This window comes from Oryctolagus cuniculus, chromosome 11 (assembly GCF_964237555.1).
Source record: "Oryctolagus cuniculus chromosome 11, mOryCun1.1, whole genome shotgun sequence".
Lineage (NCBI taxonomy): Eukaryota > Metazoa > Chordata > Mammalia > Lagomorpha > Leporidae > Oryctolagus > Oryctolagus cuniculus.
Window position 1 is genome coordinate 55869042 of NC_091442.1, and position 26968 is coordinate 55896009.

The window sequence follows — 26968 nt, forward strand, 5'->3', positions numbered from 1 at the left end:
CCAGGCAAACGCTCCCCCAGTCCTGAGGGACCTTCCCAGCTCCCTGTGCCCCTTCTCTTGCCCTGTTCTACTTCCCAGCTCTCAGGAGTCTGCTGGCACCCAACTGCCCCTCCCAGGCACTGGCCCCAGCTGTAGCCCCGTGGCTCCTGTGTTGGTGGGTCTGCCCATGGTCCTCAGAATAGGCCTTGCCTCGACCCTCGGGCTAGGTGACCCACAGAGGCACACACTCGGATCCCTCCTCCCTCTGACTCTCCTTTCCCTGTTAAAGACCCTGGAGATGATGTGTTGCGTGCTCAGTCATCAACCCTGACTCCCCAAATGAGGAGTCCCCTCAGGGGCCTGCAGACGCTGTAGAAATGACACATGCCCTGACCAAGCGGCCGTTTGAGATCACAGGAACGTTTATTGTAGAAAGATCAGAAATGCCAAGCCACGCAAGATACAACTTCCAACCAGGAAACACGGAGATCACAAGCTCTCCCCGGGGCACCCAGACGGAGCCCATCAGGTGCCCTCAAGAGAACTGTGGGCCCGGAAGCTGCACTAGGACCCTGCAGCCGGGGCAGGGACCCTGGATCTTGGAGCAAAGCCACATTCTTTCCCTCAAGGTCCTCTTCCTGCTGCTCCAGCACAAGACCCAGCGCGAGGAGGCAATTCTCCTCCCCCGAGTGCTCAGCCACGGAACACGGCTGCCAGAAGGGACCTGAGAGGTCCGGGGAAGGGTGTTCAACTGCTTGCAAAACAACGGGCAGCTCCCACAGAGGCTCAGGATGGGAACTGAGCCAGACCCGAGCCGGGCACGGGACGGAGCACAGCTGGGCTGCAGGTGTGTAGCCAGCCGGGGCGGCTACGGAACAGGTTCAGGAAGGTCAGGTTCCCGAGACGGAAGCTGTCAGGTGCGGCCAGAACAGACGCATGACTTGGCTGCGTGTCCAGCAAGCCCTCTGCCCCTTTCCAAGGACTGTCCTCTCTTTGGACAAGGACTCGAACTCTGTGCCCTCTGAAACACTCCCACCTTGGGCTGCTAGCCCCGGGATCACTGCTTCCTGAGATGGAGATTCAGCATCGGGATGCACCTGACTCATGGCAAATCCACGCTCCCCTGCACTTGGGCTGAGAGGCAGGAACTGGCCCCTGGGATGGAGGGTCCCCTTATCAAGCCTTGCAACCATTTGTGAGCCTCCTGTGGGTGGATCATGGTTCACAGAGCAGCCCAGGGGTGGGACAAAGAGCCTGGGATGGAGATACCAACCCCCGGTTATCCACCTTTTTCTCCAGGGAGACACCAGGCCCCAGGGACCGGAGCAGAGCCTGGGTGAGCATGTAGTTGCCTGTGACTTTGATAGCCAGCCAGGGCCCTTCAGGGAGAGGGAGCTGCTGTGTGAACTGATCCACCCTGCTTCCCCACCTAGAATGCACTGCAAAGCTGCCGAGACCCATCCGGAAAAGCTAGGTGAGAGGGGCTCAGAAGGGCGCCGGGAAAGCGGATAGGGGCTGGCCGCCGCCTCTAGCCCACCACCCGCCGGTGCGAGGTGCTGGTGGATGTCTGGATGATTTGCCTGCGCGAGGAGCCGCCGCCGCCGCCGGACTTGCTGCTTGCTCCGTAGCTGCCTCCCCCATAGCCGCCTCCACTGCCCCCGCGGGAGCCGCCGCCGCCGCCGCCTCCGTAGCTTCTTCCGCCACTACTGCGGGAGCTGCTGCCGCCGCTGTAGCTTCCACTGCCGCCGCCGCCGTAACCTCCAAAGCCTCGGCTGCCGCCGCTGCCTCCCCCGCCGGCGCCCACGGTCACCTGGCTGCTCTGCACCTCTGTGGGCGAGAACACAATGCAGACGGCTCACAAGGGCTGAGCACAGGTACAGACCTGTGCCCTGTACCCACCCTTGCACCTGCAGGCTCCTACATCCCTAAGCACCTGTCTTGCAAACAGCAGATGCATTAGGTACTGAAAGGGCTCCCACCTACTCTGTTAGCTACACAAGTGTCAGCACTCCCCTACATAAAACATTTTGATAGCTTATTGAACATATATACCAATAAGAGTTGTAGCCACTGCTGACTATTAGGTATCATAAAAATGAAGACTGGGCCGGCACTGTGGCATAGCAGGTAAAGCCACTGCCTGTAGTGCCGGCACCCCATATGGGCGCCAGTTTGAGTCCTGGCTGCTCTACTTCCAATCCAGCTCTCTGCTATGGCCTGGGAAAGCAGTAGAAGATGGCTCAAGTGCTTGGGCCCCTGTACCTGCATGGTAGACCCAGAAGAAGCTTCTGGCTCCTGGTTTTGGATTTGCACAGCTCCAGCCATTGCGGCCATTTGGGGAATGAACCAGCAAATAGAAGACCTCTCTCTCTTGCTCTTGCTCTCTCTCTCTCTCTCTCTGCTTCTCCTTCTCTCCCTGTGTAACTCTTTTTTTTTTTTTTTTTTTTTTTTGACAGGCAGAGTGGACAGTGAGAGAGAGAGACAGAGAGAAAGGTCTTCCTTTGCCATTGGTTCACCCTCCAATGGCCGCCACGGCCAGCGCGCTGTGCCCGGCGCACCGCGCTGATCCGATGGCAGGAGCCAGGTGCTTCTCCTGGTCTCCCATGGAGTGCAGGGCCCAAGAACTTGGGCCATCCTCCACTACACTCCCTGGCCACAGCAGAGAGCTGGCCTGCAAGAGGGGCAACCAGGACAGAATCCGGCGCCCCAACCAGGACTAGAACCCGGTGTGCTGGCACCACAAGGTGGAGGATTAGCCTAGTGAGCCGCAGCGCTGGCTCTCTGTGTAACTCTTTCAAGTAAATAAATAAATCTTTTTAAAAATGAAGATAAGCAGGGTGAAATCTTAGCCATTGATTCCAATGAACTCTTCCCGGCTTTGCCATGATGCTTGCTTTGGTGTTTGTTGGACAGGACCAGAAGCTACACTGCCACATGCCTGTTTCCTGCTGGCCACCGGGCAGGAAGCCCTCTCAGCCTTCTCTCTCTCTGCCCAGCACCAACCAACTTCTGCCCCTGGACTTGCTACTCACCAATGCTCACTTGGCTCTGTAATTCTCCTGACATCCTGAAAAAGCAAAGCACACACATCAGCCACACCCAGACAGCCGGGAGACAGACATCGGGAGCAGAGCTGCCCCTCAAAACTTGGGGGAAATCCATGTGCATGGGGCCCAGGGTGGGGGACTTCCAGCTGTTTAATGAAGTCTTTAAGCAGTGGGGGGCACCAACTGACTGCAATGGCTTGGGTTGGAGTGTGGGGACCTTCTGCCTTGGAGCAGGGAAGCATCAATAGTGATATGCACCTGCTGCTTCTAACTCAGCTGCACCTGCTCAGCCTGGGCCACCAATCTTCCCGGAAATGCTGGAATTATCTTCTCTCCCACCAGCCCGTGGGGTGCATGGAGAGCTCTGGCCCCAGGGTCACGGCTGCCACACCCACCTGCTCTCCTCGCCCTCCAGCAGTGCGCGGTAGGTGGCGATCTCCAAATCCAGGGACAGCTTGACCGCCAGCAGGGCCTGGTAGTCACGCAGCAGCCGGGCCAGCTCCTCCTTGGACTGTTGCAGGGCCTCGTCCAGGTCCTGCAGCTTCTGCCGCGCATCCTGGAGAGCGCGCTCTCCTCGCTCCTCCGCATCCGAGATGGCCGAGTGCATTTGATCTGTCTGCTCCGGAGACAGTGGGAGAGCGTGTGGGTGTGGGAGGCTGGGTCTGGGGGGCCCCAACCTGGCAGGGTGCTATGGGAAGGGCCACGGCATAGGGGGGACAGCCCACCCCAAGCAGCCGTCCCACCTGCTTCCTGACATTGCTGATCTCCGCCTGCAGCCACTGGATGGTACGGTTGAGCTCGGAGATCTCCAACTTGGTATTCTTTAGGTCATCTCCATGCCTCCCCGCCGTGATCTGCAGCTCTTCATACTGAGAGCCAATGGCAGCGTCATGACCAGCACACAAGCCCCTACAGCTGGGAGTGGGTCTGTGCTGCACTGGGCCAGGAAGTCTCCAGGGTAAACACACCTGGAGCTGGGGTCCCCCCGCCTCGTCCACACTCACAGCTACACCCAACCATCCGAGCCGCAAACACACAACACACATGCACACACATCCCATCACTGAGCACCTCTCATGGTCACCAGTCTCTGGGCAGGTTCATACCCTGTTCAGACAGACAGACTCCGAGATGCCCTGTCTACCTCCTTTGTCACACACAGAAGGCTTCACATGGGTCCTGGCCCACACTGGGAGCCTGCTCACTGACCCCAGCCCACCATCTCCCTTCCTAGCCTTTCCCAGGATGATCTCCTAGCAACAAGACTGTCATTTTTCAGCCCTCAGCAGGCTCCGTGTTCATTTGCTTTGGCTGTGTAGCTCTGAGCCTGCATCCACACTGCCCCATCAGCCATCACTGTACCCCCAGGACATGGCTCTGAGGGAGAAGGGAGAGGAGGGGGGCTGATGCAAGGGATGCTCTGCCTTCTGATGTCTTCACTGGTGCCAGGCTGTTTTTCATCCCAGACACGCTGTCCACAGCACAGCTGGGATCAAAGCTGGCCATGGGTGCTCCGCAAAACACAACATCAAATGCACATTGAATTGAGTGACTGGACAACCAGCTTTTGTCCCTATAGCTACAGAATCTTCACTATCCAAGAAGTCTGGGTTAATGTAAGAAGTAATCAAATCTGTGCCCAGAGATTTAGTTACAAAGTTGCGTATGTGATTAGTGAGGCGATAGCCTTCCAATGAAAGACTTGGCTATCAGAAATGATGCAGAAGGGTTGCTGTGTGCTCCAGCAGTTAAAGCTACTGGTCAGGACACCCACTTCCCATGTCAGACTGGTTGGGTTCAAGGGTTCAAGTCCCAGCTGTACTCCTGTTCCAGCTCCTTGCTAATGCGCACCCTGGGAGGTAGCAGGTGATGGCTCAAGTAGTTGGGTCCCTGCCAGCCACATGGGAGACCCGCATGGAGGTCCACACTCCTGACTTCAACCTGGTCCCAAAAAACCGTGTCCCAAAAAGGCACTCAACATAAGTAAAAAGGAAAAAGACAAAACTACGTTTTATAAGAAAACAAATCAAATGGCTAAAAGCATAGATTCATAGACAACACCTGAGCTGAATTAAGATTTCTCTCTCTCTCTCTGCCACCTGCTAGCTACAAGACTTAGGGGGAATTAGAGTACGTCACACTGTGTTAGCTGTAAAATGGACCCAGTGAAATCCCTACCTCACAGGGTTGTTGCGAGGATTAAAGGAAACAGCACCCACAAAGCACTTTGTGGGGAGCCTGGCATGTCTGAGTTTTCTGTGAGTGTTGTCCACAAAGAACTGGCAGAAAATCCACTAACGGTGGAAATGAGGTAGGGGTGATCTTTACCGAAATCTCTAGACCTTCTGTAACAAGCATGGTCTTACTTTAGGAAGACGAGAAAGACAATAGAGGTTCTGGGAAGTTGACCCTTGTTTTGGGGGTGCAAGCCGGGTTGTGGGGGGTGCTGCGCACCTTGGTCTGGTATAGCGCCTCGGCTTCATCCTTGCTCCTCTGCGCGATCAGCTCGTACTGCGTCCGCACGGCGTCGATGATGCTGTCCAGGTCCAAGGAGCGGTTGTTGTCCATGGACAGGATGACGTTGGTGTCAGTGATGTGGGTCTGCATCTGGGACAGCTCCTGCAGGACACGGAGCACAGGATAACCCCTTCCGCACATCTCCTGGGGTCTCCATTTCCCCCTCAGGGCTCGTCGGGGGCCAGGAGGGAGCCTTGAATCGTGGCGTGCAATGACAGGTCACAGGGAGGAGGGTCCTAATGCTCAGGCTGAGGTTGGTGGGCTCAGGCTGAGCCTCCAGGGAGAAGGGAGAGCCTCGGCCCAGAGGCTTCCTAGACACAGCTTTCCAATCCTGCCTCTCACACCTGTACCCCCACTGCTTCCACACCCGCGTTCCTACCTCTCCCACACTGGTATCCTGTGTATCTGTATCCTGACCTCTCCCACTCTTGCATTCCTGCCTCTCCCATGCCTACATCCATGCCTCTCCCACACCTCTATCTATGCCTCTCCCACACCTGCATCTCTACCTCTCCCATACCTGCATCCCTGCCTCTCCTGCACCTGCATCCCCACCTCTCCCGTACCTCCATCCCTGCCTCGCTCTGGCTGGGCACCATCTGAGCCAACCTATGCTCTTGAACCTTGAAACTATGTGAGCTCCCAGAGGGGTAGAAAGACTCACTTTTGTGTTCAGACTCTGCTACTAATTTTCTTGGGAGTCTGAACTAATAATACGATCCCCCCAATGCCTCGGTTTTCTTGTCTTTACATAGGTAAAGCTCCTGGTCAGTGATGCACAGCTGGACCCAGACAACAGGAGGACCAAGAATGGAGAGTCCCATAAGCCTCCACTCTGCCATCTGTCCTCATGTCCTTTAGGACCCATGCTGGGGGCGGGCATTGTGGTGCAGTGTTTTAAGCTGCCACCTGAAGCCACAGTCTCCCACGTGAACGCTGGAGTTGCCAGGCTCAGCGATCCAGCTCCCTGCTAATGTGCCTGGGAAAACAGTGGAAGATGGCCCAAGTACTCAGGCCTCTTGGGAGACCCAGATGGAATTTCAGGCTCCTGGCTTCAGCCTGGCCTAGCCAGGGCTATTGTGGCCATTTGGAGAGTGAATCACAGATGGAAGATCTCTCCTCTCTCTCTCTCTCTCTCTCTCTCTCTCTGAAACTCTTTCAAATAAATAAATGAATCTTAAAAAAAAAAAAAAGACCCACACAGTTACCTCCTACAGAATTCTCTAGAATTCTATGGGCTCCCAGCATTCGGGGGGATTTCTTTATGTGTTCTGATGTTAACCTCATTTCCCAGACAGGTTGGGCACTGTTGAAGCAGGGACAACTTCACCCTCTCCCACCTTGGCATTCTCCCGCCCCCAAGCCAGCAGGACCCTGAGGATGGCTGACTCGAGACCCCCAGCGCAGAGCGGGGGCGGGGGGGCTGAGTCGCTGGTGGGCGATGCTGGGGCCCGAGCTGCTCTTCTTTCAGCCCCTACCCACTGTGAGAGCCAAGAAAACCGAGCTGAACTCACCGTGTCGAACAAGTATCTCAGGAAATTGACTTCCCCAAGCAGCGTGTCCACCTTAGACTGCAGATCTACTTTGCTCATGTACGCAGAGTCTACGTCCTAGACAGCAAGCGAGGACAACGTATGTAGCTCCACCGCCCAGGCACAGCATGCTCCCAGCTCAACAGGGGCACCCCCACCCCCTGGCCCCGGCCACAGCGAAGTCTGTCACTCCCATAAGGACCCTGCCAGCACCTGCTGTCCTGGCCCCAGGCAGGTGTAACAGGAGCCTCCACCCCTGGCTCAGCCACACACAGCTCCCCAGGTCCCAGGGGCCAGGAGCAACTGACACTCAGAGCCCTGGGGAGATCCGAATGTGAGCGCCCCCTAGGGATGCCCGCAGTCCCCTCGGGCCCGCCCCTCCCCTCACCTTCTTGAGGACCACGAAGTCGTTCTCGGAGCTGGTCCTCTTGTTGATTTCATCCTCATACCTGGCAGGGAGGCAAGAAACACGGACAGGCTGCAGGGGCTTCTCCTTGCAGCGGGAAGCTGGGACCTCCCCGGAGGAGGAAGCCTCACTGGCTGTCCCCTGCCAGGGCCTGGCTCTGTCCCTGCTGAGCGTTCAGAACCGGCTCCTGAATCTGCCCAGGCGAGCAGCAGTGACAATGACCCACGCACGCGGCACAGCCAGAGCTGGGGGTCCTGCCCTCAGAAGGTCCCAGTTGATTTTGAAATTTCACCTTTGCAAAAGTGTCAAATCCCTCATCTTTTGCTTGTTCGGTTGGGAGCATGAATGAACCACTGCTGTCACTAAATGGCTCTTAAAGGAAAAACATTTCCCCTACAGTTCTGCACTTCCTATGGGACATTCGCTTTTCCCGTGGGGACTGACGCACACTTCGCTGGCCACAGACGCTGCGCCGTGAGCCTGGTGGGGGTGTTCAGAGAAGCACCCTGCACCCCGGCCGCCGACACAGCTCCCGCCACCCTTTGCGTGCTCAGCAGTCACAGCCTACTGCTCCAAAGGTTGTGCAGGGGTAGTACTAAAATCTTGGCAAGCTTGTATCTAAACCAGCAGTTCTCAAAGCACATCCCCCAGCATCGCCCTCCTCGGACACTGGTTAGAAACACAGGCACCCTCACGCCATCCCTGACCCACTACATCGGGAACTCCACGGGTGGGGGCTGGCTCGGCTGGATGATGGGCACTGAAGTTGAAGAACCACAATCGCAATCCAGTAAGAAAAGTGCTCACTACGCCCGCTTTGCTAGCGTGAAAAATGAAAGAGAAAGACTCAGGGAGAGGACTCCGCAGGCAGCCAGCTGCTAGTGGCCGAGCCCGCCTTGGGTCGCGGGCTCACTTGGCTGTAGCATACGCAAAGCCACTGTGTCCCTCCCTGCCCGGCACAGCTGACAGCTGGCTGTCAATGCCATCCCCTGGGCACCCCTGCATGTGTGCAAGGCGTGGCCTGCTCAGCTGCCCCGCCCCCACCGTGGCTCCGCCCCACCCCTCACATGTCAGCACTGTCCCCCACGGTCCTCACTTTTTCTTGAAGTCCTCCACGACATCATCCATGTTCCTGGCCTCCGAGTTCTGGCGCATCTGCTCAGAGTTGAGTGTGTCCACCTGTCTCCGCAGCTCGCTGATGTAGGCCTCCAGGATGGGCTCCAGGTTGTTGGTCCTGGTGGAGGTGTTCACCTGCTGCAGCAGCTCCCATTTCGTCTGTAGCACCTGGTTCTGCTGCTCCAGGAACCGCACCTGGAAAGCAAGGCCGCCAGGGCCCGCCCCGGGCCGCGGATCAGAGCCGCTGCCCCAAAGGGGCAGTCACCTGCCATATCCCAACCTCAGCGAGCTGGGCTGCCCCACTCAGGGCCAGAGGGCACACAGGGCCACACAGAACCTTTTGTGGGGGAATGCATCGTTCGACCGGGGGCGGGAGGAAATCCAGAGAAAGATGGGACAGTTTGACTTGGAATTTTTTTCTATTAGGATATTTTTTTTAAAACATTCTTTTATGGGCTGGCATTGTGGCATAGCCGGTAAAGCCACTGCCTGTGATGGTGGCACCCCTGCTGCTCCACTTCCCATCCAGCTCCCTGCTAATGAACTGGGAAAAGCAGCAGAAGATGGCCCAGGCGCCTGGACCCCTGCCACCCATGTGGGAGACCCAGATAACACTCCTAGCTTTGGCTTGGTCCAGCATTGGCCACTGTAGCCATCTGGGGAGTGAACCAGAGGATAGAAGTCCTCTCTCTGTCTCTCCCTCTCTCTCTGTAAAACTGATGTTTAAATAACTAAATACATCTGTTTTAAAAAGATTCATTTATCCATTTGAAAGGGCAGAGTTACATAGGAAGAGAGAGACACTGAGATCGGTCTTCCTTCACCTGGTTCACTCCCTAGATGGCCACAACAGCTGGGGCTGGGCCAGGCCAAAGCCAGGAGCCTGGATGTCCATGCAGGTCTCCCGTGTGGGTGGCAGGGGGCCAATGCTTGGGCCATCCCCCATTGCTTTCCCAGGGGCGTTAACAGGAAGCTGTATTAGAAGCAGAGCAGCAGGCACTTGCAGTGGTGCTGATAAGTACTGACACCCCAGGTGATGGCTTACCCCACAACCCTCTGCCCTGGCCCCCGTCATTGTGGGCATGTGGGGAGTGAACCAACAGATGAAAGATCTCTCCCTCGCTCGCTCGCTCGCTCGCTCGCTCTCGCTCTCGCTCTCTCTCTGCCTCTCAAATAAAAAAATAACTTAAAATAAATCAATGCATTCAAGGGCCCCAAAGCAAGGATCTAGGTTTTCCAGATGTCTGAGAAAGCCCACAATGCCTTACTGTTAGCCCAGGGAGGGGACAATAGATTCAACCCTGTGTTTTCAGAGCCTCCTCCCTCAAACTGTGGATGCAGAGGTTAGCACCAGGGTGCAGAGGGGTTGGCTCAGCCACCGCCCTTCCGCATGAGGACCGGCTCTCACCTTGCCCCTGCCCCCTACCCACAGATGGGCCCCCTCCCGTGCCTGATGGATCCAGCGCCGCCCCCTCTGCACTTTGCTCACTCGATTGTGCATGCATGAACACACACACACACGCATGCACACGCCTCGGGGAGCTGTCCACGAAGTTGCCCCCTGTGGGCTCTGCTGACTCCCCCACTCCCTGTGGAACTCATCCACACAAAACGCCACTTCCCATGGCTCCCTTTCGCGAGCTTTATCAGAGCAGAAGATTGGGCAAGCGGCGCTCGCAGGCCTGCCAGCACAGCTCGGGACATGCCACCGTGAAGACACCTGCCTCTGCCTGCTCGCTCTGGCGCCCCTCCCATGGAGGGAGAGGTCAGTGCTGGGGGCCAGCGGCGGTACAGGGGCCAAAAGAAAGAACCCTGTGATCCCGTGGGGACTCTCCAGGTCAGACGATGAGAGGGACTTGGGCAACCCCCGGGCTGCTCTGACCCCCACCTGCAGTGTCTCAGGAGCTCAGCAGCCACAGCAAGGGCGGCAACAGTCTTTGGGGGGTGGGGGGAGAGCTAGGCAATCTGCCTATGATTTAACCATTAGAAAAATCACCGGACTCCATCATGTTTATGTCCCAGAGCCCCAAACCCTCCTCGGTTTGTGTCCCACTAGGACTCAGGGAGAACTTAGCACGCTGCCAAGCTAAGCTTCCCATTGGGAAGAAAGACACAGGCCACTCTGCTCGTCTGGCACCCTCCTCCCTCCTGCTCACTGCTCTCCCACGCCGGCGACCTCCCTGTGTGCCCCAGCACCCAGACTCCCCAGCCCTTTGCCTGATGAAGGCCAGCCTGCATTTACCCCTCTGCTACTGTGCACCCCGACCCGGGTATCTCCCCTGGGGAGCCCCCATCTTCCTGCTGACAGCATCTGTCGAGACTCGCAGTGCTGGGCAGGGTCGGAGAGTCTGTCTCTCCCCGGCTGGGTTGTGAGCTGCAGGACGCAGGCCCACGCCTGCTCTGATTGCCAGGGGGCAGGATGGACCCAGAGACACACCAAGGCCAGCACACAGAAGATGAGTGGGGTCGTGGGCTTGCGTGAGGCAAGGTTTAGGGGATGGCCTGGGAGAGCGGGCTCTCCCAGCTGCTCAGGGTCCAGCACAGGGGAAGGCGCCATCACAGTGGGGGCGTCCGAGAAGACTGGAGGTGATGGAGACATCTGGGCCTGCCTGTGAGGACTGAGCCCAAGCCAAGGGCCCTGAGACAGGATGAGCAAGAGGCAGGGAGGAGGTGGCGGCCCGGGCTCTGTTCTCCAGCCTGCCCTGTGCTCGCTGCATCTCGCAATTCGAGACGAGGACAAGGTGGCTCAGGTCTCACCAGTGCCAGTCAGCTTGGCAGAGTTCACTTATAGCCCATGGGGACTGCAGTGGGGCATGACATTTAAAGTGTCATGCATTTTGAAGAGTGGCTCTGCAGAGGGTCAGCGCTCTGGCGTAACAGGTTAAGCCGCCGCATGTAGCACTGGCATCCCATATGGGCACCAGTTCAAATCCTGGCTGCTCCACTTCCTATCCAGCTCTCTGCCTATGCACCTGGGAAAGCAGCGGAATATGGTCCAAGTGCTTGGGTCCCTGCACCCACATGGGAGACCCGGATGGAGCTCCTGGCTCCTGGCTTACACCTGGCCCCACCCTGGCTGCTGCGGCCATTTGGGGAGTGGACCAGCAGATGGAAGAGCTCTCTCTCTCTCTCCCTCTCTCTCTCTCTCTCCTGCTTTTTCTCTGTAACTCTTTCAAAATAAATAAAATAAATATTAAAAAAAAAAAAAGCGTGTCTCTCTGGGGATATTGAGCCCAGGCTGCAGAGGGTTAAGGGGGAAGCAGGAACTCAAGTCCCAAACCAGGGTCAGAAGTCTCTGAAAAAGAAGCCTTCTTCCTTTCTCTCTCTGCCTCTGCCTTGCTTTCTCTCTGTGTGTAACTCCAACTTTCAAATAAATAAATAATCTTAAAAAAAATGGGGCTGGCGCTGTGGCATAGTGGGTAAAGCCACAGCCTGCAGTGTCGGCATCCCAAATGGGCACTGGTTCAAGTCCTGGCTGCTCCACTTCCGATCCAGCTCTCTGCTATGGCCTGGGAAAGCAGTAGAAGATGGCCCAAGTCCTTGGGCCCCTGCAACCACATGGGAGACCCGGAAGAAGCTCCTGGCTCCTGGCTTTGGATAGGTGCAGCTCCCACCATTTCAGCCAATTGAGGCATGAACCAGCGGATGGAAGACCTCTCTCTCACTGCCTCTGCCTTGGTTTTTCTCTCTGTGTAAACTCCAAATTTCAAATAAATAATCTTAAAAAAAAAAAAAAAGAAGCCTTCTCTCTCCCCTCAAGGAAGCCATGGTCATTATCACAGGCCTTCCCTTGGGGAAATGGACAGGAAGCTGAGGTCATCTGTACCTGGGCCTTTGTCCCCAGCCCAGGCCACGCCACCAGGCAGGTTCCCTGTGAACACAGGACGCCAGAGCCCACAGGAGCCTCCGGAAGTCACTCTGCAGCAGCCTGTGGCTATGCGCCGACCTCAAGCCCTGCTCCCACCGTGGCCTGGCCTTGACCTCCCAGGGGCATCCCCTTCATGTCCACCTCCAGGCCGGCCTGCATCGGGGTGTGAAGCTCTCTATCCAGCTGTGCAGCCAAGGTAAGCAGACAGAGCCACAAGCAGTTGGCTCTGGGGAAGTATCTGGGGCTGTCTCCTGGCCTCCATGCACCTGCCTCTCTGTCTCCCGTCCCTTGACTTGTCCCTTGTCTTGTCCCTTGCATTTGCCCAGATGTCAGGTGTCAACTCTGCAGCCCAGCGGCGGCCTCTGGCCCTGGACATCTGCCAGGCAGACTCCAGGTCAAACCCTGGCCTTAAGCATGAGCTCCCGCGGGGACTGAGGGAAACTCTCTGAGTTCCCCAGGGGCCCTTATGCCCCTCGGTGCTCCCCGCATGCCCCCAAGGGCAGCGCATTCTCTGGGGAGCTCTGCCAGCCTAGCCCTGTCTGCTTCTCCTACCCTGCCCCCATGGCTCCAGCCCCCTGCTTCTCCTCTTCCCTGCTCTGCTGCTTTCTCCAGGAACCACAAACCTTTCAAATCCCACAAGATGTCACGGCTCCCGGCCTCCCGGGACTCCCGCTGGGGCCTCCCTTCCGCCCTGACTCTAGAGACCCCCGGGTCTGAGGTCCCCAGAGAAGTCCTCCTCCTGGGACCCAGCCAGAAGAGCTCAGGGTGCCTTCCTTTTAGTGGCCGTGGCCCAATGGCACCACCCCTACTAATTCACGTCCCATACACAGCCAGAACTTTCTCAGCTTAAGCTAAGAGGCTCCTGGAGGGCAGAGTCCATAATTCATCACCCCTGTGGCACCTGGCACCGGATCTGGCTTGTTGTGGGTGCTTAGTGGATGTTTGTGGGGTGGATGGGTGCATGGATGGACAAATGGGTGTATGCAGGGGAGTGCACAGGTGCCTGGGTGCTCAAGGAGCTTGAAGTGGCTGTGCCACGTGTCTGCTGCGTATTTCCACACCCCTGCCAAAGGACAAGACAGCGATCACCGCCAGAGGCCAGCGGAAGCCTAAGTGCGCTCAGTGCTCTCTGGAGACCCAGGATCTGCAGGTGGCAGGCGGCAGGCGGCAGGCGGCAGGCGGCAGGTGGCAGGGCGCCTGCCCATTCTGCTTGCTCGTTTGCACGGAGACCTGGGACTCGGCCTGCGCCTGAGGGACTCACCTTGTCGATAAAGGAGGCAAACTTGTTGTTGAGAACCATGATCTGCTCCCGCTCCTTGGTCTTCACCTTGTGAATTTCAGGGTCCACCTCCAGGTGCAGGGGCTCCAGGAGGCTCGAGTTAATGGTCACCTCTTGGATGCCTCCCGGAGGACAAGAAGGACCAAATCCCCCAAGTGCAAAATTGCTAGCCCCAAAGCCACCTCCTCCATAGCCACCACCCCCAAAGCGGCCGGTGGCAAAGCTTAGACCCCTTCCAAATCTTCCCCCTCCCCAGCCCTGGCGGAACCCGCTGCCGCCCCTTCCCGTTAGGCTCACAGAGATGCTTTTACTGCCCCCCAAGTTGTAGAGGCTCCTAGAGCCAAAGCCTCCGCCATGGCTCCAGTAACCACTGCCAAAACCGCCACCACCACTGCTACCGCCGCACCTGCCTCGGGCCTGGCACACAGAACCCACAGTCCGGCTCCCACCACCAGAGCCCGCGGAAGACCTGGTGCTATAGACCCTCCTGCTCCTGGAGCTAAACGCAGACTGAGAGCTAAACTGGCGGCTCATGGTTGCTGGAGCAACCAGAGACTGCCAAGAGCAAGGGTCCAGCGAGGAGGAAGAGGAGGAGGAGGAGGAGGCCGAGACCAGGGAGGGAAGGAGCTGCCACTCCTGTGAGAGGGATCTGGCTCCAGCCCTATATATACACGTGCTGTGTGGCGTGGGCCGGGCCCCTGCAGGGTCCTGGGAGGTTGTGTTTGGTTGCCAGTTGCATCTGCTTAAAGTTTCACACCTATGTGTTGCAGAAACGACACTGCAGAGAACCTCCCGGACTTGATCCTTTATCTTCTATCTCAGGCCGCTGAGAGATAGGAGCGCACTCCTGTCCCTGGAAACTCCTGGACAGGGTCCCCCCACCCTAATCCTCTCCCGCCGAGATCAGAAGTCGATCTCTCCCTAAGAAGTGCTGCCACTGACTTGTTTGTTTTGGGGTGTGCCCGGCAGATCTGGGGCAAAACTCGGGGGTGTCCAGGGACCTCAGGAACACAGCAGGAGCAGGAGTGAGGGTGGAGCCAGCCTCCGGGGCTGCTCTGTCCAGCTACAAAGTAACTTCTGCTTTGTATCAACAGAGCTTTTGCTGAACAGCAAAGACTTTTAAACCAGCAAACAGGTTACCCTGATGTATCTCTTTTTCTGCTTTATCAGCTCTCACCTGGTATGAAAAGCACCTCTGTGAAACAAAATAAAACCCTTAACAAGCAGTTAAAAACAAAATACGCAAAACAAGTGCCGATTTGTTTGTTTGTTTTTAGATTTAGCAAACGTCAAACAGTGCTGCTGCTACAGATAACAACAGCGAGATCAGGTTCTAAAGGACGGCACTCAAACGAGGTAGTTCTCACCAACCAGCAGCAAAGTGTCCCTGGGCCAGCAGGGCTCCGGCTTGGAGCCACCCTATGGCATGCAGGCACAGTCCCTGGGGTGACACTCACTCCGGGAACACCGGTGTCAGCCAACAGAAATGTGTGTTTGCCCTCTGGACTCAGCTGCTGGCGCTCATCCAAACTGTAATCATACTTATTTTTAAAAAAGAAAACAGAAAAAAATAAACCTCAGACACAGGGCTAGGTGCTGGCTCACTCACTCAGAAGTCATTTAAACTAGAAAATGCTCATGATACGAGGTTAAACACAGGGAGCAAAAGACGCAATAGGGGCTGGCGCAGTGGCTCACTTGGTTAATCCTCTGCCTGCAGCACCGGCATCCCATATGGGAATAGGGTTCTAGTCCTGGTTGCGCCTCTTCCAGTCCAGCTCTCTGCTGTGGCCCGGGAAGGCAGTGGAGGATGGCCCAAGTGCTTGGGCCCCTGCACCTGCATGGGAGACCAGGAAGAAGCACCTGGCTCCTGGCTTTGGATCGGTGCAGCACTGGCCGTAGCAGCCATTTGGGGAGTGAACCAATGGAAGGAAGACCTTTCTCTCTGTCTCTCTCTCACTGTCTAACTCTATCTGTCAAATAAAAAAATTCACATCTAAACAAACTAGCTGAAATATAGAAATTAACTGATTAAAACCATTCTGTAACCAACTCCATTGCTTGTTTTCTTAGGTGCTTCCTTAATTAATGATAAAACTGGTTCTCAAGGACTTATTTTCTTTTAATGTATTAAATGGAAGTCTTACATCTCATAAATTATAGTTATGCCTAATGGCTCACAAAAGATGTATCATTCTTGGGGCTGGTGCTGTGGCACAGCAAGTTAAAGCCCAGGTCTGCAGCACCGACATCCCACATGGGCGCTAGTTCGAGTCCGGCTGATCCTCTTCAGATCCAGTTCTCTGCTATGGCCTGAGAAAGCAGTAGAAGACAGCCCAAGTGCTTGGGTCCCTGCACCCACATGGGAGACCAGGAGGAAGAACCTGGCTCTTGGCTTCGGATCGGCGTAGCTCTGACCGTAGTGGCCTTTTGCGGGGTGAACCAACGGAAGGAAGACCTTTCTCTCTGTCTCTCTCTCTCACTGTCTAACTCTATCTGTCAAAAAAAAAAAAAAAAAAAAAAGACGCAATGAGGTCAGTGCTATGCATGCATAAAAATTAAGAATGCAGTTAGGCAAGCTTCAAAAGTAACACAGAGATCTGGCATTGTGGGGCATTAGGTTAAGCCTCTGCCTGCAACTCCAACATCCCATATAGGAGCGCTGGTTCAAGTCCTCTCTGCTTCTGATCCAACTCCCTGCTGATGTGCCTGGGAAGGCAGCAGGTGCCTGGGCCCCTGCCACTCACATAGGGAACCCAGATGGAGCTCTGGGTCCATGGGTTCCACCTGACCTAGCCTCAGCCATTGCAGCCACCTGGGGAGTGAACCAGTGGGTGGAAGCACTCTCTCTCCATCTCCGTCTCTGTCTCTGTCTCTCTCTGTCTTTCCTCCTCTCTCTGTAACTCTGACTTTCAAATAAACAAAAATATCTTAGGAAGGAAGGAAGGAAGGAAGGAAGGAAGGAAGGAAGGAAGGAAGGAAGGAAGGAAGGAAGGAAGGGGAGAATTGAGGGATGTGGGAAGTTTTCCCCTGATATTTGAAACTTGCCTTTTCTTTGTGATCATGCCATGAACTTCAGTTTTCCCAAAAGTTGAGGCTGAAGTCCCAGTAGAGGTGAGCAAGGCCAGTGGTCGGGACTAACAAGCAAGGTATCGGGGAGAAGCGGCGGGCGGAGGGTGTACCAGGGCTTGGAGGGGCTGAGGGGGGCGGGAGCTCGCGTGCCCTCCTAGCACCTGTCCCTGTTCTCTGCACTGGTCTCTGGTCCTGTGGGTCATCTCCAGGAGATGCTGGGTGGAACAGAGGTCGAGCCTGAATCGTGCAGAGCCCAGAGCCAGTGTCAGCTCCCAGCCCCATTGCTGGCTGGCGCTGTAATCATGCCTGGGGTTCAGTCCCTCAGTGAGATGTGTACAAAACCACAGGGCACAGATGTACACTAAACCAGCACCAATGCAGCTGCTCACAGGTCCCACTGGGACCACCACTGTCCCACTGCACACTGGGATGCTCCCTGGGCAGCCTTGAGCAAACACCCGCCCAGGGCGCCTTCCATCTATGCGGCCCTACTCCAAACCCTAACACCCTTGGGGTGGTGGGATGCTTGAAGGAAACGAAAGCCAGAGCCTGCCCACCCTCCCCTCTCTGCGCCTGCCACCAGGCACAGAACGACAAGGAGAAAGCCAGCAGAGGCAGAGGAGGGGAAGGTCTGGGGCGCTGGGAAAGCAATGGTTAGCACGAGAAAGTTGCCTGAAGCCAAGGATTCTCAGTCAGGCAGAGGTGAACAAAGCTGGAGACAAGGCAGGGACCCCATGAGAAAAATAGGCCCCCCTGTGACAGAGACGGGACAGGGAATACCAGACAGGAAACAGCAGTGGCGTGGTGCAAAGATCTTCCTGCTTGGCTCAGAATCCTGCCTGCCCAGCCCTGCGGCTTCAACACTCAACGCCCTGAGTTTGGTTTTCTGGTCTCAGAAATCGACCAGCTTCCTTGGGGCGACCGTGATTAGCTGTGAAACAATAAGGTCTGCTCCGTGGAGTCAGATGTTGGGGAGTAGGGGTGAGGGGTCCTTTCCTGGCCTCAGGCCGCCCACCTCTCCCTCTCACCTGTGGCAGCCCTCACCCCTGAAACCCTGGCCAAGGATAAGGTGCCCGATTGGCCTCCTCGCCTCTGCCTCTGAACAGCTAAGCAAGCACAGGCTCCTAGCTGCTGGGCGAGGAGCCCCCACTTCCCCCACCAAGTGCCTATCAAAATGGTGGGCAGAGTAGACCCATAACGAAGACCTGCCCACCTGGACAGCACCAAGGACTGACGCACAGACATTCAGAAATCCGAGAGCTCCATCCCTTACTGCTTTTATGACTGAATGAATTACCGAGCTCTTCTTGGACCCCTCCGTGCGGAGTGCTTGAGTCCCACGGCACTGCACTTAAAGATAGCAAACAAATCAAATAAATGATGGCTGGTATTGTTGGCGCTGCTTTGTGTAAGAGCGTTTCCAGGGTCTCTGCAAAGAGAAGCATCCGGAGAAGACATCACCTAGGCAAGGCCAAGGCCACGTTGCCCTTGAAGGATGCATGCGGGCGGGCCAGTAGGGATAGGGGGCTGGGACCGGGGACGGCCACAGGCACTGCTTGTTCCAAGGCCTAAAGGACACAGGGAGCAACCAGGGTGGATGTCACCAGGAAGAGGCCATCCTCCCTAAAGGAGGAACTGGAAAATAAGTGGCCTCCAGCTTGGCTGAGTCACAGGGGCTGGCAGTGCGGTATTTTATTCCAAAGCCAAAGAGTCTGTGTGGGGAGCAATCCGGACTAGACTGAGTTACTGGAATTAAGACTTATTCTATGCATCTGCTCTCCCACAATATGGCGCTGGGAGAGAAGTAAACAGCTTCTGCACAGCTGCCTCCAGTTCAACCAATAAACTGTAGGACTTGCTCCTGATTGGAGGAGAGCAGCGTACTCGGCGTGTGGGCAGCCGAGTTGGGATTGGCAGAGAAGGACTATAAAGGAGGAGAGAGACGGCATGCACCAGGAACATCTAAGGGGAACATCTAGCTGAAGGAACACCTGTGCAGCCCCCGAGAGAGCCGGCCGGCGGTGTGCCGCTCCCCTGCGGAAGTGGGGAATGTGGCCAGGGGGAACTGCCCTTCCACGGAGGTGGAAGGGATAGTAGCCAAGCCGGGAAGAACCAGCAGCAAACCCAGGGAGGGCCGAGCAGACAAAAGAACAGCGCAGGGTCCTGTGTCGTTCCTCCACGAAGAGGGGGAGCGACAGTCTGGAACTCAGAATTCCATTCCAGTATCCCACATGGGTACAGGAACCCAAGCACTTGGGCCGTCTTCCACCGCCTTCCCAGGCGTACTAGCAGGGAGCCAGATTGGAAGTGGAGCAGCAAGGGCTCACCAGTGCTCTGATACAGGATGCCGGCATCACGGCGGTTTAAGCCGCTGCTCCACCATGGGGCCTCAGCAGCATGGTCTTGCAGTGGGACTTGTCCAGCATCCACACATATTTACCCTCTCTCTAAATATGGGAAAGTACTAACATACAGTAGAAGAGGAAACCCCTAGACAGCACAGTTTGGACGTCTCCTTTTGTAGAATTCATTTTATTTGAGAGGCAGAAGCAGAGAGAACACATCCATTGGTTTATTCCCTGAATGCCAATAGTAGCCAGGTCTGGGCCAGGCCAAAGCCAGGAGCCAAGAACTCAATCCAGACATCTCGCATGGGTGGCGGGAATGTGACTCCTCGAGCCATCCCCAGCTGCCTGCCAGGGTGTGCATTAGCAGGAAGCTGGAATCAGGAGCGGAGCTGGGACTCAAACCCACGCCCTCTGATTTGGGATGAGTACAGCCAAGCAGTAGCTTAACCTCTGCACCAAACGCCTGCCCCTGGAGGGCCCGTTGACCCCTGGCTATGACCAGACGCCAGCATTCCCTGTGGGCTGGGGTGGCCTTGAGGGCAGCTGTCACTGCCTGCAGAGGGGACACCCAGCAGGCAGTGGGACTGCCGGCCGGAAACCAGAGGGAAAAAAATGACTGAAAGTGACATGGAAGAGATTTTGCTTGTCCCTAAGGAGATACTTAACCTGGAACCCACTGCACGGCAGAGGAAATGGGGCCTCTCCTTCCTCTTCTCCCCACCTCCCACACCTGCCAGCAGCAAGTCCCGAGACAGAAAGGGGAAAGTTGCTCAGAGGCTCCAGCTTGCCCAGCCTGTCTCCCAGGTACTGAAACCCAGAGCTGCCAAGAAGGCGAGGCCCAGAGCCACTATCAGCTGCCCAGATCACTGTCCGGGACAGCAACTGGAGGCAGAGCCCAAGAGTGGCTGCTGGTGTGACCAGCAGAGGCAGCCCCCACAGATCTACTCCCCACCTCTCCTGAGGCAGAGATCCCAGAGGTGTGGCAGGTGTGTGGGCACACAGAAAGGGCATGTCACTCTCCAGCGCCCGCCCAGGTGGGAGGGGAGCCCCCATGCTGGGGTGGGTAGGGGGGCCTTCACCCTCCTCTTTTTGCACCTGCCAGCAGCGGAAAGGAGGCAGTGATGGACATCAAAGAGCAGCCACCCCTCCCACCTCCAGCAGGCCCTGCAGAGAGGGGAGGAGGGGGCATCAGTCCCACTCAGGGCCAGTCCTGACAAGTCCTCCTGTGGATTTCCAAGTCGGAGTGGGTGTTTGGGACAAAAACCCCTCTGCAAGGCATAGGGGTCCCAGAGGGGGTGACACCTCTTCTCAAGCTGCTCCTCAGGCCCCAGACCAGACACGATCCATTTTTGCCTTCCCTTTGACGAGAATGAAATCCAGCCCCTGCCTGGGAACTGAGGGTCAGGCCACTTCCTTTCCTCCCATCCCTCCTAGCAGGTTCTCTTGAACTTGGATGCCATCTGGAAACCCACACAAGATCTCTGAGCAGTTCCGCCGGTTCCCAGGGCAAAGGTCCAGAGATAATATTGTTCCAGACCTGTGGGGGCGCCTCCAGCCAGCGGTCTGGAAGCCGTGACTGTGTGTACAGCTCTCTGCAAAGCCGGCAGCTCTCACCCATCCCTGGGGCAGAGACAGCAGCCTGGCAGGCACGGACGCAAAGGAAAATAAGGCTGCAGGTTAGACTTGGACTGAGTTCCAAGAGAAACAGGGAGTTCCGGGCAGAGGGAGGAGGCTCTGCATGTTGGATCTGTCAGGCAGATCCAAGGTTATCAGGCCACGTAGTGGTGGGGAGGGCACTAGAACCCTAAGTCCACAGAGGAAATACGAGACTCATGGTGAGTTCCCAGTTCATGCCTCACCTTGCCCATGGTACGAGAGGCCGGAGTGCAATGAAGCGTAAGAAATGAACCACTCGCCATTCTTCCCTCTGCTAAAAGAATTTGCAGATTCTTTTGTTTTTAAAGATTTATTTTATTTATTTGAAAGACAGAGAGAGTGAGAGAGAGGTCTTCCATCCTCTAGTTCACTCCCCAATTGGCTGCAATGGCCAGAGCTACATCAATCTGAAGCCAAGAGCCAGGAGCTCCCTCCAGATCTCCCACATGGGTGCAGGGGCCAAGGACTCAGGCCATCTTCTACTGCTTTCCCAGGCCACAGCAGAGAGCTGGATTGGAAGAGGAACAGCCAGGACTCGAACCAGCTCCTATATGGGATGCCGGCACTGCAGGCAGTGGCTTTACCCTCTATGCCACAGCGCTGGCCCCCGTGGGCTAGCTTCTTTATTTAGGAAACGTGTTCTCATAACCAAACCGTGTCCTTAGACCAACACCTCCCCTATTCCTCCACTCCCCAGCCCCTGGCAACAAACCCTGTCTGTTTCTGTGCTTTTTGACTCCCTGAGACACCACACAGAAATGGGAACAGGCAGTCTCTGTCCTTCTGCGTCTGTCACCCAGCATGACACTCTCTAGGTTCGTCCGTGTTGTCACCTGGGTTGATTCTATTTCTTGGTTAGTGTGAGTAGCGCTACAATGAACATAGAACAGCTTGTTCTTCAAGACGCCGGCTCAGTTTCCTCTGGATTTGTAGCCAGCAGAGAGATGGCTGGATCCTACACGGTAGTTCTGTTCCTAAACTTTCTCAGGAACCTCCCACACTGTTCTCCAGAACGGCTGCTGCACTGTGCTAATCTCTGTGCTCAACATCACGAATCATCAGAGAAATGCAAATGAAGCCCACACGGAGCGACCACATCACACCTGTGCGGTGGCCATCATTGAAAAGATAAGAGATAAGCAGGGCTGGTGGAGGGAAGGAGGAAAGGGAAGCCCAGCCCAGTCAGTCTGTTTTCGAGGAGGGGCAGCCGCAGTGCACAGCCCGGCTGCCATCTCTCCATAGGGACTACTCCAGGCAAGCCTCGCACCCTAGAGCTGAAACCTTCTCTGCCGAAGCTGCACTTGTGTGCTGTTGAGTTTTTCTCTAAGCTGATAGGCACTTGGCTCTCTCAGAGCTCTGTGCTTTCTTAGCTCAGAGTTTCCTAATCACCATAAGGCGTGTGCTCTGTCAGCCAGTGATGTGAGGACAGTGCTTCCAAAGGTAGGTACTTGTGCACGGTGGCCTCTGCACCTGCCGGAGGCCCCGCCAGCCCACCACCAAACCTGTGTTCTACCCATGCCCCCTTGTAACCATGTGTCTTTTAAAGGTGGTCCCCTAAGATTATAACGGGGAGGGGGCCAGCACTGTGGCATAGCTGGGTGGACCATACGGGTGCCAGTTCGAGACCCAGCTGTTCCACTTCCCATCCAGCTCCCTGCTAATGCACCTGGGAAGGCAGCGGAAGATGGCCCAGGTGCTCGGATCCCTGAGATCCAAGTAGGAGACCTGGAGGAAGCTCCTGGTTCCTGGCTTTGGTTTGGCACAGCCCTGGCCATTGCAGCCATTTATGGAGTAAACCAGCAAATGGAAGACCTCTCTATCTCTCCCTCTCTGTAACTCTGCCATTTAAATAAATAATCTTCTTAAAAAAAAAAAGATTATAATGGGACTGAAACATTCCTGTCAACTCTGAAATCATGACCATGGTTATGTCATAGTGCAATGCGTTACTCACCTGTCTGTGGCAACACTGGTGTAAACAAACCTACTGCACTGCCAGCTGTATGAAAGTATAACACGGGGCTGGCACTGTGGCGTAGCAGGTAAAGCCGCTGCCTGTAGTGCCGGCATCCCACGTGGACGCCAGTTCGAGTTCCAGCTGCTCCTCTTCCGATCCAGCTCTCTGCTATGGCCTGGGAAAGCAGTAGAAGATGGCCCAAGCCCTTGGGTCCCTGCACCCGCATGGGAGACCTGGAAGAAGCTACCAGCTCCTGGCTTCAGATCAGCACAGCTCTGGAAGTTACAGCCAATTGGAGAGTGAACCAGCAAATGGAAGACCTCTCTCTCTCTCTCTCTCTCTCTCTGCCTCTCCTTCTCTCTCTGTGTAACTCTGACTTTCAAATAAATAAATCTTTAAAAAAAGTATAGCACATAAAATTATGCACAGCATCTAGAACTAGAAATGTTAATAAACAGTGATGGCACTAGTGTATGTGTTATTATGCTTCATCATGATTTTAATGTATACTCCCATGTATTCACACACCTTCCTGGGGTGGCCATATGGCACAGGTTAAGTCACCTTTTGGGATCCTTTTTATCCCATATCTGAGTGCCTGGTTCGAGTCCCAGCTCCTCCATTTCTGATCCAGCTTCCTACCAATGCGTACTGGGAGGCAGCAGATGAGGGCTTGAGTAGTTGGGTTCTGGCCAACCACATGGGAGACCCAGATTGAGTTCAGGGCTCCTGGCTTCAGCTTGGAATAGTCCTGGCTATTGCAGGCATGTGGGGTGAGGGGTGGGGTGAACCTGCAGATGGAAGATCTCTCTGTGTGTCTCTCAAAGAAAAATGAAAATAAATCCAAATCAAAAATATTACTCTAAGTATGCCCTATTAGCCGACAGTCACCAGGACTCAAACCAGCACTCAAATGGGATGCTGGCATCACAGGCGGCCACTTAACCCCCTGTACCACAATGCAGATTTAACAGGGGTTCACGTTGGACCTACTGAAGCCTCGGGCTCCAAGGAGGTACTCCTCAGCCCCCCAGAACCCAGCCAGTCTTGTGCCACGCAGGAAAACCATATCCTCACGGGCATGCTCACACACACCAACCCTTGACAGTCTCTGACATTCATGGAGTGCTTTAGCTTTTCAAAAACCCTTTCTCTTATCTAACCTGACAGACAGGTGGACAAACACACACCCTCCTGTGACTCACGGACAGAAAGCTTGCACACACACTTCCCATGACCCCAAGTGGAAATGACAGGAGCAGTGGGCTTTGAAGACTCAGCTGCGGTCAGAAAGCACATGCCAGATGCCATCCCGACTTAGCCAAGAGGCAAGAAGCATGAAGAACAGAGCAGGGAGCGAGGGTCAGGTGTGAGGTGCCCACACCCTGCTCAAGGAACGCAGGCGGAGGTACTCAGCCCTCATTGTCCCACAACTTCATTCGCTCCGACAAATCTGACTTTGGCTAGCATCCATTCCGGCATCTCTGCAAAGCCTCCTTCACTCACTTGGTAATCGTGAGCCAAGCCTCTGCTTGTGTCAGGCACCAGGCTTCTCTGCAGAACATGACAATGGATAGGCATGGCCTGTGATCTGAAGGACCCTACCATTTTCTTAAGGGAGGTGTAAGGTCTCTGAATAACCCCTCCCTACACGTCGGGGCCAGGGCCATGGACAGCAGATGAAAGTACAATGGAAGGCTGGCACTGTGGCATAGCAGGTAAAGCCACCACCTGCAGTGCCAGTATCCCATATAAGCACTAGTTCGAGCCCCTGGCTGCTCCACTTCTGATCCAGCTCTCTGCTATGGCCTGGGAAAGCAGTAGAGGATGACGCAAGTGCTTGAGGCCCTGCACCTGAATGGGAGACCCAGAAGAAGCTCCTGGCTCCTGGCTTCAAATTGGAGCAGCTCCAGCTGTTGTGGCCATCTGGGGAGTGAACCAGCAGATGGAAGACCTCTCTCTCTCTGCCATTCAAATAAATGAAAATAAATCTTTTAAAAAAACTATCACATGGCAAGGAGGAAGGGACACTAACTTTGTAGCGTACTAACTCTATGAGACAAATGACCAACTTTCTTCAATGAATATATTACAAGGAATAAAGAAGAACGGTGGGGGCCAGTGCTGTGGTGCAATAGGCTAAGCCTCCACTTGCAGCACCCGCATCCTGTATGGACGCGCCAGTTCGAGTCCCAGCTGCTCCACTTCTGATCCAGCTTCTTGCTAATGGCCTGGAAAAGCAGTAAAGGATGGCTCCTGGCTTCGGATCAGCTTAGCTCCACAATTGTGGCCATTTGGGGAGTGAACCAGTGGATAGAAGCTCACTCTTTCTTTCTTTCTCTCTCTCTCTCTCCCTCTCTCTGTCTGTGACTCTGCTTCTCAAGTAAATAAGTAAGAACTTTTTTTTATTAGACAGGCAGAGTTAGACAGTGAGCAAGAGAGACAGAGAGAAAGGTCTTCCTTCCATTGGTTCACTCCCCAAATGGCCACTATAGCCAGCATGCTGCGACGATCTGAAGCCAAGAGCCAGGTGCTTCCTCCTGGTCTCCCATGGGGTGCAGGGCCCAAGCACTTGGGCCATCCTCCACTGCACTCCCGGGCCATAGCAGAGAGCTGGCCTGGAAGAGGAGCAACTGGGACTAGAACTCAGCGCCCATATGGGATGCTGGTGCTGCAGGCGGAGGATTAACCAAGTGAGCCATGGCGCTGGCCCCAATAAAATCTTAAAGAAGAAGAAGAAGAAGAAGAAGAAGAAGAAGAAGAAGAAGAAGAAGAAGAAGAAGAAGAAGAAGAAGAAGAAGAAGAAGAAGAAGAAGAAGAAGAAGAAGAAGAAGAAGAAGGGTGGGCATCTATATATATCAACCAACTGCAATGTGTGGACATTCTATAAACCCTGATGCAAACAAGCAACTTTTTAAAAAGATTTATTTATTTAATTGAAAGTTACATAGAGGGAGAGAGAAAAGTCTTCCATCTGCTGGTTCACTTCCAAAACAGCCACAATGGCCAGGGCTGGGCCAGACCGAAGCCAGAAGCCAGAAACTTCATCCAAGTCTTCCAGGTGGATGCTGGGACCCAAGCACTTGGGCCATCCTCTGCTGCTTTACCAGGCACATTAGCTGGATCAAAAGTGGAGCAGCCGGGACTCAAACAAGTACCCACATGGGATGCCAGTACTGCACTCACTATGCCACGGTGCTGGCCTCAAAAATAAACAATTTGAATGAAACATCCAAGAGACACCAGGGGAAATGTGAAACTCGACTTAGTTTGTGATTAATTAAAGATTTAATGTTTATCCTGTTGCCGCAGACAATGCCATCATTATACTACTTAAAGAGCCCTTCACCTCTATAAAACTTGCAAAAACTCCCATGAATGAAGGACGTGAAACTTGGGATTTGCTCCAACATAACCAGGAAGGTGGGCAGAGTAGAGGGGAGACAGACCTTGGCGTGGGTTGTTGACCAAGGAGATGCTTGCAGAGGTGTAGCTCACTCCATTCTCTCTAGTTTCGTGTTTGCCTGACACTTTCCACGCTGACAATGGTTTTAAATGGCTACCTCCCCTGCAATAAATCATGCCAGCTTCCCTCCTCATGATAAATAAGCTGCTTTTGCTTTAAATGCAGTTCCTCCTCCCAGGGCACTCAAACAAGGGCAGCTTTCCATGGAGGTCAGTTGGGTAACTGGTCAGAACCTAGTAACAAGTAAGCCAGAAGGAGAGATCAGATTCCAAGCATACCTTGATAGCTTGGAGCTTGAGCCAAAGCTAACAAGAATAATTTAACAGAGATGAATGGGAAAACCCTACACATGTACTCCAACAACAGAGCCATACGTACGGCTTGACGGGGGGAGAGTTAGTTTCACTATGGCTCGTGAAAAATTATGCTAGTCAGCAGCAAGGAGGGGCTGTCAAAATCATCTTACAGTGTCAGGGGATGCTCAGAGAAAAGCTCTGTGCCCACCCTTTCCCAGGCTAGGCAGGCCTCGTGTGTAAAGATGGGTTCTAGGGACTCAGAGGAGGAAGTGTATGGGAGAGCAAGCACCCAGGCTGGCCAGGGCCACCCCAAAGTAGAGAGGAAATGGAGGTGTTCTAACCTAATACAAACCTGCTAAAGGGAAATACACTCTCAGACCCTGGAAGAAGCTCCCGCATAAGGGAATCGGAAGTTGCCCCCTGTGGTCA

General features: G+C 55.0%; 2 protein-coding genes across 3 annotated transcripts in view; both read right to left on the reverse strand.

The window, feature by feature from the left end:
- Positions 1-26968, reverse strand: part of LOC100347647 (keratin, type II cytoskeletal 73) — a 99481-nt gene that overhangs the window by 58795 nt on the left and 13718 nt on the right. The gene's annotated exons all lie outside the window — the stretch shown is intronic.
- On the reverse strand, positions 384-14400 carry KRT77 (keratin 77). Its single transcript, XM_070052275.1, has 9 exons — positions 13727-14400; positions 8578-8792; positions 7464-7524; positions 7058-7153; positions 5481-5645; positions 3770-3895; positions 3422-3642; positions 3012-3046; positions 384-1806 (listed from the first exon to the last, which is right to left on the reverse strand). Exons 1-9 carry the CDS (start codon positions 14276-14278, stop codon positions 1508-1510), a joined length of 1770 nt encoding a protein of 589 aa, XP_069908376.1. The 5' UTR covers positions 14279-14400; the 3' UTR covers positions 384-1507.

Coding starts and splice junctions, on each gene's coding strand:
- KRT77 (XM_070052275.1), bottom strand. CDS start 14,278: ATGAGCCGCCAGTTTAGCTCTCAGTCTGCGTTTAGCTCCAGGAGCAGG. Junction 3,643..3,769: donor TCAGCAATGTCAGGAAGCAG/GTGGGACGGCTG, acceptor TCTCCGGAGCAG/ACAGATCAAATGCACTCGGC. Junction 1,807..3,011: donor ACAGAGCCAAGTGAGCATTG/GTGAGTAGCAAG, acceptor TCTCGCCCACAG/AGGTGCAGAGCAGCCAGGTG.